Here is a 16991-nt window from a genome sequence, read left to right as displayed (position 1 = left end):
GTATACAATTTTTGTTCCTTAGATTTTTTCTGTTATTTTTATGTTGCATTTATATATGAGTGCCTACATATATATGTATGTGCACTACATGTATGTCTGGTGTTACAGAGCCAGAAGAAGGTGCTGGAGTCCCCTGGTGCCACAGATGCAAGCCATTACTTGGGGCCTCTGCAAGAGCACCTAGTGCTCTTAACCTCTGAACATCTCTCCTGCCTGTTCTTTTGACTTTAAAGATAGTTCCTCCCACCAGTTGCTTTGCTTACATTGATAACTAACACAAATAAATAGATACAAGTGATACATTCATGAAAAACTACATCCATATTTCTAATACGTCTGATTCGAGACCTAAACAGCCAACATCCTGTTTGTCTTGACCTTGTATCTACAACTAAAAGTAAATCCTAACTTGGAGAAAATAAATGGTTTATCCTGATATGCCCAAATTCTCTCAGAATGATAAGCAGGTATAAATTAAATTCTTTCAGAAGAATATTGGCTCTCTCAGTTCACTAAAGGATATCCTGATCAAATACTCTTTATGAAGAAAAAGTTCTGACTCTGGTAGGAAATAACATCTCTAAATCTAAGAAGTTGCAGCTTAATTGAACACCCACAATTGAACTTCTTTCAATTTCATTTCCTCATATCTGCTTAGACATGCTGTTGTTAATGAAGTCACATAAGCAATAAGACTTGTACGGAGAGGATTTTAGTGTATCCTGTTCAGCTTTCAGTTATTATACTCAAATAATTTAAGTCACTGCTATATTCTTATTTTCTATTTTTACCAAAATTGAATTTTAAAAAGAAGTTAGTGAATCACATAATTTCATTTTTCTGAAAAAAAGTTGAGTATTAAGTTAAACCCTACTTTGATATTTCTCATGAATTTTAGATTGTTTTTAGCTAAGATAGAAAAGGCAAAAAGTTGATGAAATGATAGAAAGTTCACTAATCATGTCAACCTTTCTATAAGAATAAATACATCTTTTAAAGGGCCTAAAATTAGCTCAATTAATTTTATAAGGATAAAATGAATTGGTTCATAAATCTCAAGTTGATACTAAGAAGATATGTAGCAAATAACATTCTCTAAAATGGAGCTTTATCTGCAATAAATATAGCAAGAATTTTTCTCAGTGTATCAATTACAATTACAAAACCAGTACTACTGAAATATAAATGCACAAGCACACAAAGCCAAGACATGAAGGACTACAATAAGAATTAATTTCTGGACAGTAAAGTATTCAGTTTCTGCATTTTTTCACTTTTTTTTTTTTTGAGGCAGGGTCTCCTATAGCCCAGGGTGGCCTTGAATTTATTTTGTAGCCTGGCTAGCCTTGAACTCCTGACTCTCCTGCATCTACCATCTACATGCTAAAACCTAAATGTGTATGTCACCACATCTGTTCTTTTTCTGTATTTTCTATAATGAATACCAGCCTTTCATAATTAAGATGATTAGTGTTTATTGGAAAGCTATAAAGATTTTTAAGACATAAAGAGTGACTTTGAGCTAAAGGTAACTTTAAGGAGAAAGAAACAATGGTTAGTATGTATTACCCATGTGCTCCTTGATTCTAACCATGTCACTTTTCACAATGACATCGTCAAGAAGATCTTGGATCACTTTCTCCGGAAATAGAAGCTCATGAGTGCCCAGGAAGAGCTCCAGGTTAGTGGTCAAATTACTGAGAACACTAATCAACACCGTCTCATCCTGAAAGCTCATCCACAGACTTGCCAGCGCAATGAATATAGGCTAAAGAGAGAAAAACACTGAAAAGTAATTGAGTGACAGTCAACCCTGTATTCTTAAAAATAAATATGAGTGGCAAAGAAACTCATGCTGCTATAGCCAAAGTCTTTCAAAACTAGAGTAAACTCCTGAGTCAGGCGGAGGGAAACCTGTGGCTTCTTTCAAAGGTTTCCATTTGGCATAGCTGTTATAAAGTTATTTACTCAGAGAGTAACCAAATATATTTGCTCCCTTAAGGAATAGTAACACTTTACCTCGAAAGGCTAAGAAGGAAAATATACTTGAAATTTTTGGTTTACACACTAAATTATAGCTGATTTCTCTGGTCCAGTCATGCATCAAAAGATGCAGAAAAGCACATATGTACATCTTATGCACACAGGGAGAACTGCAACCTAAAGCTTTGGATCAGCGAGATAACAGCATTTCTTCACAGTCGAGATTAAGGAATTACAGAACAAACAAAATCAATCAGGCCTCACATAAGTTTCTATTTTTAAACCTATGTTGAGAATGACTTTAGAAAGTTTCCAGTTTCAAATGTATAGCCATGTGAAATGCATATACATGTTACAGTTTCCTTGTTCAGATCAGGTTGCAATGTTTTTCTATAAAGTGGTTCTGTTGCTCAGAAAGCCGGTGCCTGGTAAACCAAAAGGTTACCTTCCTTTCAGCTAAGATGTCAGCTATCACCTCTGTGCCAGGTGCAGTTTCTGACAGACTACCATGAACACATTTTCATTGCCTCCCCCTCCCTCTCACCTTCCCCCTCTTCTCTCTGCTTTCTCCCCCAACCCTGTGTGTGGGAGTGGGAGTGTGTAGAGGTCAGAGGTTGGTGTTGGGTATGTTCCTTAATCTCTCTTTGTCCTACTTCTTAAGTTGGCATCTCTCACTATCCTCCTGGCCCTGTCTACTCAGCACCATACCTGGCTTTTTACATAGGTGCTAGGGATCTGAACTCAGGTGCTTGTGTGGTTGTGTGGCAAGCCTTTTACCAACTGAGCTACCTTCTCAGCTCTGTAAACACACTTGCAACATTTCAGTGGACTGCTTCTGTTGCCATAAATGATACAGTAATCACTACTAGAGATTATCATTTCCTTCAGTAGCAACTGCCTTCATCAGGCAAGCAGCAGGCTACTACTAAGACATAATCATAAAGAACAGAATCAACTTGTATAAAACTGTTACACAGTATATGACATTATCCTAATGGAATATAAATATAAGGCATTCTGGACTGAGTCTTAATACTCAAAAGGATGTTCAGCCTGAAGAAATTATACCTGCCATGGTGGCCACATGCCTGCCTGTATTCCAGCATGAAGGATGTGGGCACAGGAGATCCACAGTAGAGGACAACTTAGGATATCCACTGAGCCAAAATAATGAGGTACTGACACAAAAAACAAAATACCAAAAAACAAACAACAACAATAAGCCCCATAGCCTAGGGAATTAGCTCAGCAGTAGAGCACTTGCCTAGTTTGTACACCACTGGGCTTGATCACAGGGGAGAAAAAGTGGACTAGCGATATGGCTCCATGGGCACTCACAAGCCTGACAACCCAAGTTCTGTCCCAGGATCCCACTAAGAAAGTAGAGAACCAAATGTTAATGTGTTCTCTGAACTCCACACATGCAGTATGGCATGCCCCTTCACCATAATAAATAAGACAAAAATACATTTAAGTCAGTCAAAGTTACTGAGTGTGGTGGTGCATGCCTGTAATCCCAGCACCCAGAGACAGAAGTAGGGGGATATTTGTGAATTTGGGGCCATCCTGGTCTACATAGCAAGTTCCAAATCAGTTAGGACTACATACTGAGAGCCTGTTGCAAAAAACCAAGGTCAAAGAGGATGACAAATACTTACAAAGACTTGTGATGTTGGGACAGCTGTCTTTGATTTTACTATTAATTTTAACTGTTCCAGTTGAGCTGCTAATTGTTTTATCATCATTTCCACTTCTTGAGCACAAGTAATTATATCTGACTGTGAATATAACATAACTTGTATTAATATTTTATAATTTTACTATAAATATCATGTGCTGAGCCCTACCAGGTCCCAACCAAGTAACAATGACATTGTGAGTGCCACTCCCTGCCAAATAATGTATAAAACAGATGCTCTGAATTAAAAGTGTTGCAAATACACATAGCATTGTTTAATTATAGCATGTTACTAATCATACTACCAAGTAAGTACTAGAGAAAATCAACAACTATAAACTAACTTCTACAATTCCTGATCACAGGAAGGCAATGCAACTTCCTAAGGTTACCACCTTCATGAGTCATCTGGTCCTCAAGAGACTGCAGTATACAGAAAATGCCAGACATTAGCTGTGACATTAGCTCACCAAAACAGTCTGAAGGAAGATCTCATACTGTCGAATATTATACAATGCTTCCTTTAACATATACGGCTCGAGATCCTTGGTCAAGAGTGGGTTCTTGGTTACTTTCTCAAGGATGGCTGTGTAGCTAAATGCCTGGTCTTGGGCAATCTGAAGCTGGGCATCAATATGCTGTGTGGTGGTTGGGATTGCTTCATGGAGAATACTTGGCACTGTTTGTCAGAGAATGAGAGTACAGGCATGAGGGGGTGGGAAAAGGATCAGGGAAAAAGAGACCAGAACTTAATTGTATTTTAAACATTAAGTTGAGGCAGATTTTCCTTATCAGGATATTTAATTATAAGGACCATTTTCCATGGTCCCACCCCATACCGAAAAGAAACTATCAAAACAAAACCAGTGTCAGAATAATAAGAGAAAGTACAATCAGATCCACTTTTCTCACTAAAATATAGAAAATGTAGGTAGATTGTAGTGTCATGTGCTATTAGCCATGCTCCTTTGGAAAAATCAAATCAAATTTAAAATGTAGGTATGCACCTCATCTAGGCTCAAGATAAACAAAGCAGTAGCAAGGGAAGGCACTCTCTGGTGGGAAGTTGATTTTTGCAGTTTTATGTTTATTTAACATGTAGGAGCATTTTGTCTGCATGTATCTGTGCAGCATATGTGTGCAGAACCCATGGAAACCAGCAGTGGGTGCCAGATCCCATGGGAATGGAGTTACAGGTCTAGTTCAGGGGATGGTTGGGAGCCACTATGTAGGTGCTGAGAACCAAACCTTGGTCCTCTCTAAGAGCAGCAAACATTAAGCCAGCACCCCAACCCTGGAGTTTGATTTTATAACAACAATTAAAAACTAAACAACAACAAAACCCTCATTGGGTTGGGGTGTAAACTCAATGGTTTCCAGGCCCCAAAATGTAGGAAGGTGGCTGGTTGGCTTCTCCTATTGCTAGTTAGATCAGTGATTAGGTAAAAGACAGTAATGCCTTATCAATGGGCCAGCAGAAGTCTAAAACTCACATGAAATTACTTCTGCCCTTAGATCCTTTATTAGAGATTTTCTAAGCATTTTCAAACTTTCAAATAAAGGATGCACTATGGGGCTGGGTGTGGTGGTGCAAGTCTTCAATTCCAGTTCTTGGAGGCTAAGGCAGGTGGATTTCTATGAACCGGAGGCAAGCCTGGTCTGCATAGCAAGTTCCAGGCTATTCAAGGCTATACAGTGAGATCTGTCTTTAAAAAAAAAATTAAGCATTATGTATATAACTCCACAGAAGTTGCTCCTGAATTTGTAGACCTTCAAATATCTCCTCTTTGGTCTTTTTATCCCATTAATTACACCAGCACCAGTTTTCTTTCCTAGGTGATTTTAACTTTTAAATGAGGTTTCCTCCACTGAGTTAAGAGGATGGCATCTGGGCTGCTCCCTCATTCCAGTCACTGACTCAATTCCCTACACTAGCTTCATGGTACAGAAAACTTAAGGTTCTGTCTCTGGGAGGTTAAGAACTACTGGCTAGTATGAAGAGAAAGTGTTTCTAATGAATAGAACTGCAATTTTGTTGTTGTTATTGTTGTTGTTTTCTCAAGACAAAGTTTCTCTGTGTAACAGAACAGATCCACCTGCCTCTGCCTCCTGAGTGTCAGTGGTGTGATGTGTGTGGTCTGCTCCTCTGTGAGGTTAAGCCTTTCACACACAGAATCTTCAGGACTAGCCTAAAGGTACACTTACAATCATCAATGCCTTCTCCTCCTTTCCCGCAGTCTCTGTTAAATAACCGAATTCCAGTAACAATCATGGTGAGCTCCTTCAGCTGGCGTTCTTTGTCCTTTTTATTAAGAGTCAGAAACGTCCCCATCTCTGCCTGAGGAAAAACACTCTGCAGAGCAGCTGCAATAGATCATGAGAAAAACACAGGGATGGGACAAAGACGTCAGAACTTAGATGCAAAGCTTAGATGTAAAACTTAGATGTAAAACTTAGATGTAAAGGGATGTGCCTTTCTAGTGTTACCTATATGCTTTACGATACCTGTTTAAAGCATGCATAGCAAAAGCTACCAAATACCAGAGCCGGGCAGCTGAAAACAATATTATTGCTTCATGTCTCTGTCCTTATTAACTAATCAACTGGTAAAAAACGATCTTTCTAATTAAAAGGCTCTGAGTAGAAAAATCTACACTTTAAAATAATAATGGAAAAATGTAATAGGAAAGCTGGAAAGCTTACCTAGTCCTGCATTATGTCTTGTTTTTGTTTTTGCTGGGGGACGAGGCCTCATGTATCAGACTGTCCTTGAACTCATGATTCTCCTGTGTCCCACCTCCCAAGTGCTGGGGATTACAGACAGATTCAGATTCACTAGGCCTAGCTTCATCCTCATTATTCAGCAGTATAAACTGGATGAGCGTTTCCTGAGAATACAAGGTTTCTCCTTTCAAGACTCAATGCCTTCCACCCATATGGGTCATTCCTATCCAGCTGTCTTAATCACCACATGAGTCCAGTGCCCTTAACAATGCTGCTAATGTTCCATGAGTGAGGCAGAATAGGTCACTGGTTATGCATCACCTCTAGGAAAAGGAAAATGAACACTTTCACTGGCTAGAAACCCTACTCCAAGTTCCCAACTGAAACACAGTGTCAAAGGTAGCTGACGCTTAACTTGAGATTTAAGTTAAGTGGGTGTCTTTGTATGAGCGCATGAGGACAGAAGAGTGTTGGATCTGTGTGCTGCCTGACATGGGTGTTGGGAATTGAACTCAGGTCCTCTGGAAGAGCAGCAAACATTCTTAAACCCTGAGCCATCTCTCCAGCCTATAAGGTTGTTTGTTTATTGGTTGTTGCTTTTGTTTTTCAAGACAGGGTTTCCCCTGTGTAGCCCTGGCTGTCCTAGAACTCACTCTGTAGACCAGGCTGGTCTTGAACTCACAGAGGTTCACCTGCCTCCACTTCCCGAGTGCTGGGATTAAAGGCATGCACCACCACTGCCCAGCCTAAGTTGCTTTTTCAAATTATTATTTTTTTAGTTAGCACAGAAAATAATGGGTTTTATCATGACATTTTCAGGTTGCATGATGGTCCTTTGGTCATATTTATACCTCCATTACCTTCCCTGCCCCCCTCTTCTCCACTCTTCCTGCTCCCCTCATACAGTGTCCTTCCTGAATTCATGTCATACATACACTGATTCCATATATGAGAGAAAACATGGAATATTCTGTCCTCCTGTTGCCCTTCCTTGTTCTCCCCTTTGATTCTTTCTGCTCTCCTTACAGTCCCCCTTCTACTTTCAAGTCATATATACTTAAATATTTCTAGGAACCTGATTTGTTTGAACTTCTTATGGGTGCTGGCTTTCTTTCAGATGAAAAGGAATTTCAGTCTTTAACATGTTTTATAAAATACAATGGCAGGGACCAAGGAGATGGTTCAGTGGGTCCTTGCTACACAAGTGTGATGACCAGAGTTTGTATCCCCAGGACCCCTATAAGCCAATACTTGGCAGTGCAGGAGCCCAATCTGTAATCTCGGACTTATAGAGAGGGAGCCTGGAGACCCCTTGGGCAAGCTGGCTAGCTAGACTGGCCAGAACTGGATGGAGAGTTCTGGGTTCAGTGAGAGACCCTGCCTTAGTAAATACAGTTGGAGGAAGATAGTGTCAACCTCTGGCCTTCATATACAGGCACATGTGCACACATCCCCTGCCCACACAAAGGCACAAACAGATGCACATAAATACAATGGGCATATGGGCTCACTTATGGAATGGAAATCGTTCCTGTGTTTTACCTGTTGCCTCTCTGACGATCGTGATGTCCGTGGGGGATCCAAGCCCAGACCGCAGTAACACATAGCTGACGATCTTTCTGTACAGATTTTCCAGTTCTTCTCTAGTGCACGCTCTGCTGTCTGTAATTTCTCTGCTAAAGGCACTTAATCTGGACTCCAAGACCCGATGATGTTCCTCAAGAAAGTCCTCTAAAATTAGTGAATAGCAGTATTTCACATCTTCAGTACTTAGAATTCTCCTCAGATAGGGACTAGACAAAAACTGGTTAGTGTGTGGCAATTAGTGCTCAACATCCTTAGTCATCAGGGAAATGCAGCTCAAAACCACTCAGAGATACCATCTTACTCCTGTCAGAATGGCTGAAATCAATAACACCAATGACAGTCTATGCTGGAGAGGACAAGGAGAAAAAGGAACACTCATCCATTGCTGGTGGGAGTGCAAACTTGTACAACCACTTTGGAAATCAGTATGGCGGTTTCTCAGGAAAATGGGAATCAGTCTACCTCAAGATCCAGCAATTCCTCTCTTAGGCATATACCCCCAAAAATGCACATTCATACAATAAGGACATATGTCCAACTATGTTCATAGCAGCATTATTTGTAATAGCCAGAACATGGAAGTAACTAAACTGAAGCCCCTCAACTGAAGAATGGATGGAAAAAATGTGGTACATTTATACAATGGAGTACTACTCAGCAGAAAAAAAAAAGGAATCTTGAAATTCACAGGCAAATGGATGGAACTAGAAGAAACCATCCTGAGTGAGGTAACCCAGTCACAAAAAGATAAACATGGTATGTACTCACTCATTTTTGATTTTTAGACATAGAGCAAAGAATTACCAGTCTACAATCCACACTGCCAGAGGAGGAAGGAAACAAGGACTCCAAGATTGCATAGTACCTCAAAGAAAGGGAGGGGGGATGAGAACCCCTGAACAAATTGGAATCACGGGGTGTGGGTGGAGAGCAAGGAGGTGGGAAGGGAAGAAGGGGAGGGGAGAGGAGAACAAGAGGCCTGAGAGAGGGGAGGAATAGAGGAGGGCAAGAAAGGAGATGCCTTGATAGAGAGAGACAGTACAGGTTTGGAGAGAGGTCTGGCACAGGGGAAATGTTAGGGGATCCACAGGGATGACCCCAACTAAGAATCCAGGCAGTGGTGGAGAGGATGCCATTGATGCCCTTCCCCTATAATGAGATTGATGTCTACCTTGGTTACCATTCCTAGAACCTTCATCCAGTAGCTGTTCGAAGCAGAAACAGGCACCCACATCTAAACACTGAACCATAGCCCTGGAATCCAATTACGGAGAACTCTGGAGGAGGGATGAGCAAAGAAGCACCAAGATGGTGCTGCAGAAACCCGAAAAAAAGTTTACCTGGCCTAGTGAGAGCATAGAGACCCTAGTCATAAAGCTGCAGAAACAGCATTGGACCGTACCAAGTCCTCTGAATGTGGGTGCCAACTTGGAGGCCAAGACAGTCTATGGGACCTCTAACAGTGGAGCCAGACTTTAACCCTAGAGCACAAATGGACTTTGGAGCCCATTCCCTATGGAGGGATGTTATTGCAGCCCAGATACAGCAAGGAGGGCCTAGGCCCTCCCCCAAAGATATGACAGACTTTGAAGGGCCTCACTATCCCTGGGGAGGAGTTTGGGGACAGGTTGGCGGGGGTTGGTGGGGAACATTGGAGGATGGGAGGGTGAGGGAATGGGGGGATGGATATGTAAATATGAGTAATAATTAAAGAATTTAAATAAAAATTTTAAAAAACTATATGATAAAAAAAAGAAAACAAAAGCCCCTATCACCCTAGCTTCAGTGCTAGAACTAAGTCCCACAGAGCTAAATCACAAAACCCTGACTTCTTAAGGTGGAATGATGAAATAAAAGAGTGGCCAGCAAGAAGCCAAAAACAGAAATCTAGTAGAAAACATTACTATAGCAATTTCAATGGAGTATTCTGTCAAAACCTAAATGTAAACACACATAGATATGTAGTACAATACAAATATGTAGTCTATATATTCTTCTTCAATCATATTTATTTTAGTTCTAGGTAAATGTCCTCGGAATAGTATTATTGATAATACAATATTGCATTGTCTTAAGGATTCTACTTCTCTATAAACACCATGACCAAAAGCAACTTGGGGAGGAAAGGGTTTATTTGACTTACACTTGCACATCACGGCCTATCACTGAGGGAAGTCGGGGCAGGAACCTGGAGACAGGAATTGAAGCAGAGGCCATGGGGGAGTGCTGCTTACTGGCTTGCTTCCAGGGCTTTGCTCAGCCTGCTTGCTTGTTCTGTCCAGGGGTGGTATTATCCACCATAGGACCCTCCCACATTCATCATTGGTCAAGAAAATACCCGGATTTGCCTACAGGTCAACATGATGCAGTCATTTTCTCAATTGAGGTTCCCTCTCTCCAATGACCCCGGCTTATGCTAAGGTGACAAAAACAAACTAACAAACTTGCCAACAAATGCATAAAGAATGTATCCTTCTTTTTTCTACCTGTCATGCTGTGGCTGGAGACTATTCGCATAACTAAGCAAGCTCTCCCAACCACAATTCAACAATGCAACATTCATCTCTACAATTTTACCACAAAAGCAACTGAGAACTTTTACAAACTGGGAAAAAAAAACCAAACAGGAATTAAGTTTCTCTAATTTCACGCTTATGTTTTGCTTTGAAATTCCATTGTCATTAAGCAAAACTGTAAGATATTATTTTACATATTACCATAATTGAATGCCTACTACACAGAAAGATGAAAAATAAAATCACAAAATGGTTAATAATGGTTGCATTAAAAAATAGTTTATTGGGGGCTGGAGAGATGGCTCAGCGGTTAAGAGCACTGGCTATTCTTCCAGAGGTCCTGAGTTCGGTTCCCAGCAACCCATGGTGGCTCACAACCACCTTGAATGAGATCTGGTACCCTCTGCTGGCATGCAGGCACAAGACTGTATACATAATAAATAAATAAAATCTTTAAAAAAATAGTTTATTTTCCTTTCTCCCCTCCCCCATTTTCGACATATCTTTGATGTATCCTTTAAATATAAATATAAGATATAAATAGTAAATATAATAAAATATGTTCTAAAGCTAAATTTCCCATAATATACTTTACTTTGGATTAGCTACATAATTTAAATATTATAAAATAATAAATCAAGAATGAGAAAATCCAAAAATTAAGAATTTTAACTTCAACGGTTTAGTTTCTAATTGTTATATATTAGTGTCTTGAAGTTTAAAAATGATAAACTTGGAAACATAATTTTGTGAACATATAGTTTCAAATTGACTTTTAGCATTCATAAAGGAAACTGGCATTTTTCATTTGAATTTCCAACACTATTATATTCTTAAATATGGTGAATTGTTTCTCAGAGGTCATTAAAGGGTTGGTATCCAGTCTACTCTATTATTAGGAGACAGTGGGACCTTGAAGGAATCCAATGGGGGATGTCTGGGCCACTAGAGGTGTGCCCTTTGGGGAATCCCTGTCTCTCATAAACAGGAACTTGCTCTCTTGTCTGCTGAGATGCTAAGGAGGTAAGGTGTGGCGGTGGCTTGCTCCTTCTCTCTGATCTCTCAGCATTTTCCTCTATATCTGACTCTGAGATTTTATCATTTAGACCAATTAAGAACTCCATTTACAACAGAATTTACTAAAATGGCTAAAACTGGGCCCAAACAAACTTTTTCTTTGTGTAAACTGATTGTTGCAGGAATTTTACTAATAATAATGAAGAATGCCTAACAGATCAAAGATGGAAAATATCAAGAGACCGACAAAAATTAATTCCTTAAACAATTAAATCTGTTGTCAATCAAATGCAATATTTTAAAAACCCTTTTAAAACGTATGAAAATAGGTATGTGTGTTACCTCGAGTTGTGTAATTCATATCAAAGTAGACCTGCATCTTAATGGTGTCCAGAGATGGATTTTTACTGTCCAATAGTCGAGCCACACAAAGCTAGAAGAGAACATCACATGAATGCTTCTACTAGATTTTCTAAAACACTCAAGTGCTTTGTTTGAGTTTCAAATTTTGAGTTCTCAAACTCACTATGTAGCCAAGGATAATCTTGAACATATGATCCCCCTGCCCTCATCTCCTTCCCCACTGCTCCAATTATTAGCACACCTGGTTTTAGGCAGTGAATGCCTGGATATCCAACACAGGGCTTTATGCATGCCAGGCAAGCAGTCTACCTACCGAGGTATACTTTTCTAGCTTATTTTGAAAAAGAGAAGAAAATGAGCAGAGCATGATGGTATTTTCCTGCAATGCCACCATCTCACCACTCAGGAACAGCAGCAGGAGTATCTACAGAAGCATCAGGCCAGCCAGAACTACAAAGGAAAACCTCTCAGAGAGAGAGAGAGAGAGAGAGAGAGAGAGAGAGAGAGAGAGAGAGAGAGAGAGAGACACAGACAGACAGACAGAGAGATACAGAGACACACAGAGAAACAGAAAAAGGGTTGAGGGAAGGGAGAGAGGAGAGGAACAATAAAGAGAAAGACATCACAGCAGTGGCCCTAATGTTTAAGCAACAACCTCTTTTATTGCAATTTTTCCTTCCTTAAGAACATGGGGGCTTTCAATTTACTCAATCAACATAGTAAGTTCTTTCCCAGGTCTAACTGAAAGCAAGAAGACTGATGTGTTGGTGAGTTTAAGTTGTTGAAACGTTGAGTATATATTCCATGAAGCTTGTACTCTATTCTAGAAGTCTCCCAGAAATCCTGTTTATTAGTGGGACTGATTATTGATGGTGGAGGTCACATTTTATAAAACACTGCTTCAGTTACCCTCAGCAACTCACAAAATTTCTCCATATCTATCTTCTGTTTGTAAATTTCCTCTGCTCCCCCTGCCACCACACCCATAAATGATGCATGTCCCTCCTCTGCCTCTCTAGACTTGGATGATCACCCTGAGCATCTCCTTCCTTCTCCCCTGGCCTCCTGTCACCCACTCTCTGCCCTTCACACACCTTGGCCTTCGTGTACTGTTGCTGGAAGGCTCACAGCAGCATCACCACTCTCCATCCATCTCCCAACCCACCAGTCCTGAGGCTCTCCTAGGAGTATGCAGGGAAAGGACAAGACTAAGCAGTCTGTGCACCTAGATTCTGAGGTGGGGGAGTGATCTCACAGGGGATTTGACAAATCAAAAGGCTTTATCCAATGACTTTTAATTGAGAAGGACAGGAAACAATTACTGTTGTTAAGATTACCATATACTGCGAGAAGTTGTGCATATATCACATTAAAAGACTTGAGGTTTTCCTACTCAGCTGAGTTAGGGAGAAAAAACTCAAACATCTTCCCAGGTCATCCCCTGAATCTCCTTTGTAACTTCCTGTAGTTTCTGACTGACTACCCCACTCATTTCCCTATTGACTCCACAGTCATTTCCCTTTTCATAAGAGTATCATTTATACCACACTAAAGTCAACCAAGGCCAGCTCTAGCCTGTCCTGTAGGCCCACAGAGTCTCTGTAGCATCATTCTGATCAGACACCCCCTCCCTAAGCTCCAGGTTTCCAAATCTCTTTCCTCACCCTTTACACATCTGCAGACAGACCTACAGTCTCTCCTTCAGTTAGTGAGAGAAGGTGGAGACTAGTGAAATGTTCCCCTGCCATTTCTGCCAGTCAATAAAATATCCATACACAGGTTTGGGGAAGTTCATGTCTTGTCCTTTGTGTAAAGAAAGGAAATAAATTCATGAAGGCCAGGGCAGAAAGCAAAGTTGAATCTTTGGGAAATACAGAGGAAGCAACTAAATTGGAGTCTCTATGACAGATATCTGAAGTCCTGACCTTCTTTTGTTCTAAAAGTCTGTTTTCAGGCAGACTTACTTGCTTGGTAAGATCATTTTTTGCTTTGATTTTAACATACTTACATGGAATCCAGTATATGGATCTTAATGTAGAACTACTTAACTTCATAGTACAGGTATATTATAGAGCACTTGTTGATAGTCTCAATGTAAGATAAAGAGCAGGGTCTCACCAGAGCACTGAGCAGATAATGTTAGCCCTGACACCTGGGCCCCACCTTCCTACTAACACAGAACCACAAGATTGCCTTATGTGCCCTGGGGCCACTTCTGTGTCATTTGACCAGTAAATAGAACCACATGGTAAAAGTTCAAAGAAACACTTATTTTGTGGATAGAAAGTGACAACAAATCTGACTGTAACTATTATTCCCTTTGTCTTTCCCCTTCTTCCATCAGGAGGTATGACAATTACTCTGTGACATAGAGGAAAGCAAAAGATGAGGGCCAAGGAAGCCAGGAACAACCCATATACCTCCAGACTTGGTTCTATTAGAAAATAATCTCTCACTTATTTATACCACCACTTTGTGTTTCTTTATAACATTGCTGAAGACAATGATGGATAACACAAATATTGTATTCAAAACTGAAAGTAAATAATCCCAAGCATGAGAACTGTCGATCACCTTAACAAGCTTCTGCACGTCATTTTTGATGAGGGTCCTATCCATATTAAAGCCATTGCTTGGATCCAGGACAACAGCTTTCACCTAGAAACAGAGCATGGTAAGTAACTTTTATTTCTTATAATGAAATTAATTCATTTCCATTTTAGAGAACTGCCTTGATATTCACCCAGTTTTCTCATCACCCCACTCACTAGCACTTTCATTAATGACTGGGGATAGAAAACAACGAACATCAAACTTGATTATGAGCTAGAAAATTACATACTGAAGAGGCTGAAAGCAATGGTTACAGTTTTGGAGCAGGAAAGTATAGTATATCTTATGTTTTCATTGTGTGTTGTTACCCAAACCAAGAACACAGAAATTAAAGCAAGGAGTAACTTTTACAGTATATATTTGAATAAAAACATATGTTAGAACATTATCAAGGTTTCTAAGCTCCACGGGATCTCCCAAATCAGTCACAGACAATCTACAACACACTTTATAGACTTGGAAAAGATATTTTTCACTAACTCATCTGATGATCTCAATATGTTTCCAACTAAAGCATCCAGGAAAGCTCCCAAGAATTTTAAAGAAAAACACTTGGTATCACATTTAAAATTTTTTGATAAAACAGTAATTTGTAAAATTAATCACTCTTACCATAAAAGCAACCACTGTTTCAGAAGCAATCTCTCCATGCGCTGCACATTCTTGTCCTATTTCACGTATAATATTCTTTATAACACTTTCTGCTTGAGTGGGAGGCATTGTGACTAAATAAAGCAAGAATTTTTTTTAATAATTTTGCTTATGTATTTTCCACTTTAGATCCAAATAGACCTGGAATGATCATAATGTCTACTGAATTATTACTGTTTAATTATGGTCTTGTTCCCTCCTTTTTTCCATTTTAAATGACTTTATTAGCAACAGAGAGTAACTGGGACTTCCCCTTATTTAAATGATGCCACCATCAGAAATACATATCGTTACATTTAAAAGAAATTAACCAGGCATGATGGAACATGCTTCTAATCCCAGCACTCGGAAGGCAGATCGCTATGAGTTTAAGTCTAGCCTAGTCTACATAGCGAACCAGGGAGTCATAGTAAGACCCTGCTTCAGAAACAAAATACAAAACAGAAAAAAATTGAAAAGCTTAACAGAATTTGGGAGAAAAAAGACCCCCCCCCGTGTTGGCGGTAAGGATACAGCTTGTAAAAGAAAATGCTTATCCGTGCGTTCTCTAGAGACCTTTCACAACTGTAGTACAATTTCATAACCGTAAGAAGATTCTTTTCTCGGGATATGGACGCTAACAAAATCATAAAAAAGCAAACAATGAAAACTTGAGAGTTATGAACCTCAAAAACAACAAAAAAAGTAAAACTGGCTATAATTTCATCTATTATAAACTAAGAAACTAGGAAAGAGTGGTAATTTTAAGCCAGGGCTCCTGATTTTCCTCTATCAGTTAACATAGGGAATGTACTGGTAAAAAAGAAACAAAGGCAGGAGTGCTCTGAGGGGGTTTTGTATGTGAAACCAGACAGCCTGGCGTTCACCAGTGCCCAACGGCATCTACCCGAGAGACACGCGTCTCTCAGGAAGCCAGTTTGCTCATCCGAAAAAGATGGGTGCTGTTATCACCTTCTCCTGTGGCTAGAAAAGTTCGCGACCTGGCACAAGAACCCTAGCAAGGCGCCAGAAAGCGTGTATGTGCGAGTGCCTGAGACTTGTGGGCCACCCAGCCAGGTTGAGCCCGCTCCTTCCCGCGCACTTGCGCAGAGCTGGAGGCCGACCACCTATCCCTGTCTGTTACCAACCACCAGCAGCAGCTTCTCAGCGGTCGGACGTCCGTCTCCTCTCCGGGTTCACCCTCTGTTTAAGGGCCCGGAGTTCTCAGGGCGCTGGCCTCGGCCCGAACTCCAGCCGGCCGCTGCTCTCGCCGCCAGTCCCAGAGCCCTAGCAGCCGACAGACGCGTAACCGTGGAGACCGAACAGGACGCCAGAAGCTGGGGGCGGGGCAGAGGGCGGGGCGAGCGGAGAGCGGAGACTGGCCGCTGGGGTGGAGCCTTGAGAAGAAAAGTCTTGGGTTCCCTCTCAGTTTCTCAAGAGACAAAGCAAGTCCAAGCGAAAAAGATGCTTTCACTCCACCTCAGTATTAACACGATGAAACACGAGTTCTGAAACAAATGTTGGATGTACAGATATACTGTTCCTGTTAACTTACTAACATAGAAGCATGGAAAAATGCATCAGTTGAAAAGAATGAGAAAACCTAGGGTTCTTGGAGTTATCAGTGTTTACAGTTTTTTGTTTTGTTTTGTTTTCCTTTCAAATGAATGCTTTCATTTCTCTTGCTCAAAGGAACTCTGTATGCTGGTGTTCCAAAATGCCAAAATAAAACTTTTCATTCGGGAAGTGTATTCAAACCAGATGTGGCGATGCAGTTCTGCAGTCACAGACGTTGAGATGCTGAGACAGCAAAACGCAGTTTTAAGACACCCTACACTATATAGTGAGACTATCTCTACCGCCCTAAGATGCAAGTGTGG

At 40.5% G+C, this 16991-nt stretch overlaps 1 protein-coding gene across 1 annotated transcript in view; it reads right to left on the bottom strand.

The window, feature by feature from the left end:
• The window catches only part of Cfap206 (cilia and flagella associated protein 206), a 39541-nt gene extending 23147 nt beyond the window's left edge, over positions 1-16394 (bottom strand). The window contains exons 1-9 of the mRNA XM_027403397.2: positions 16260-16394; positions 15094-15206; positions 14443-14526; positions 11848-11938; positions 7928-8116; positions 5867-6025; positions 4132-4340; positions 3642-3761; positions 1570-1768 (exon numbers count right to left, since the gene is read on the bottom strand). Of these exons, the coding sequence (XP_027259198.1) occupies positions 1570-1768; positions 3642-3761; positions 4132-4340; positions 5867-6025; positions 7928-8116; positions 11848-11938; positions 14443-14526; positions 15094-15201 (1159 nt within the window). The 5' untranslated portion in view covers positions 15202-15206; positions 16260-16394. The remainder of the gene's footprint in view (positions 1-1569; positions 1769-3641; positions 3762-4131; positions 4341-5866; positions 6026-7927; positions 8117-11847; positions 11939-14442; positions 14527-15093; positions 15207-16259) is intronic.
• Between the last annotated feature and the right edge of the window lie 597 nt (positions 16395-16991).

The sequence above is a fragment of the Cricetulus griseus genome, chromosome 2 (genome assembly GCF_003668045.3).
Source record: "Cricetulus griseus strain 17A/GY chromosome 2, alternate assembly CriGri-PICRH-1.0, whole genome shotgun sequence".
Taxonomy (NCBI): Eukaryota; Metazoa; Chordata; class Mammalia; order Rodentia; family Cricetidae; genus Cricetulus; species Cricetulus griseus.
This window is presented reverse-complemented; position numbering and strand designations above follow the sequence as displayed.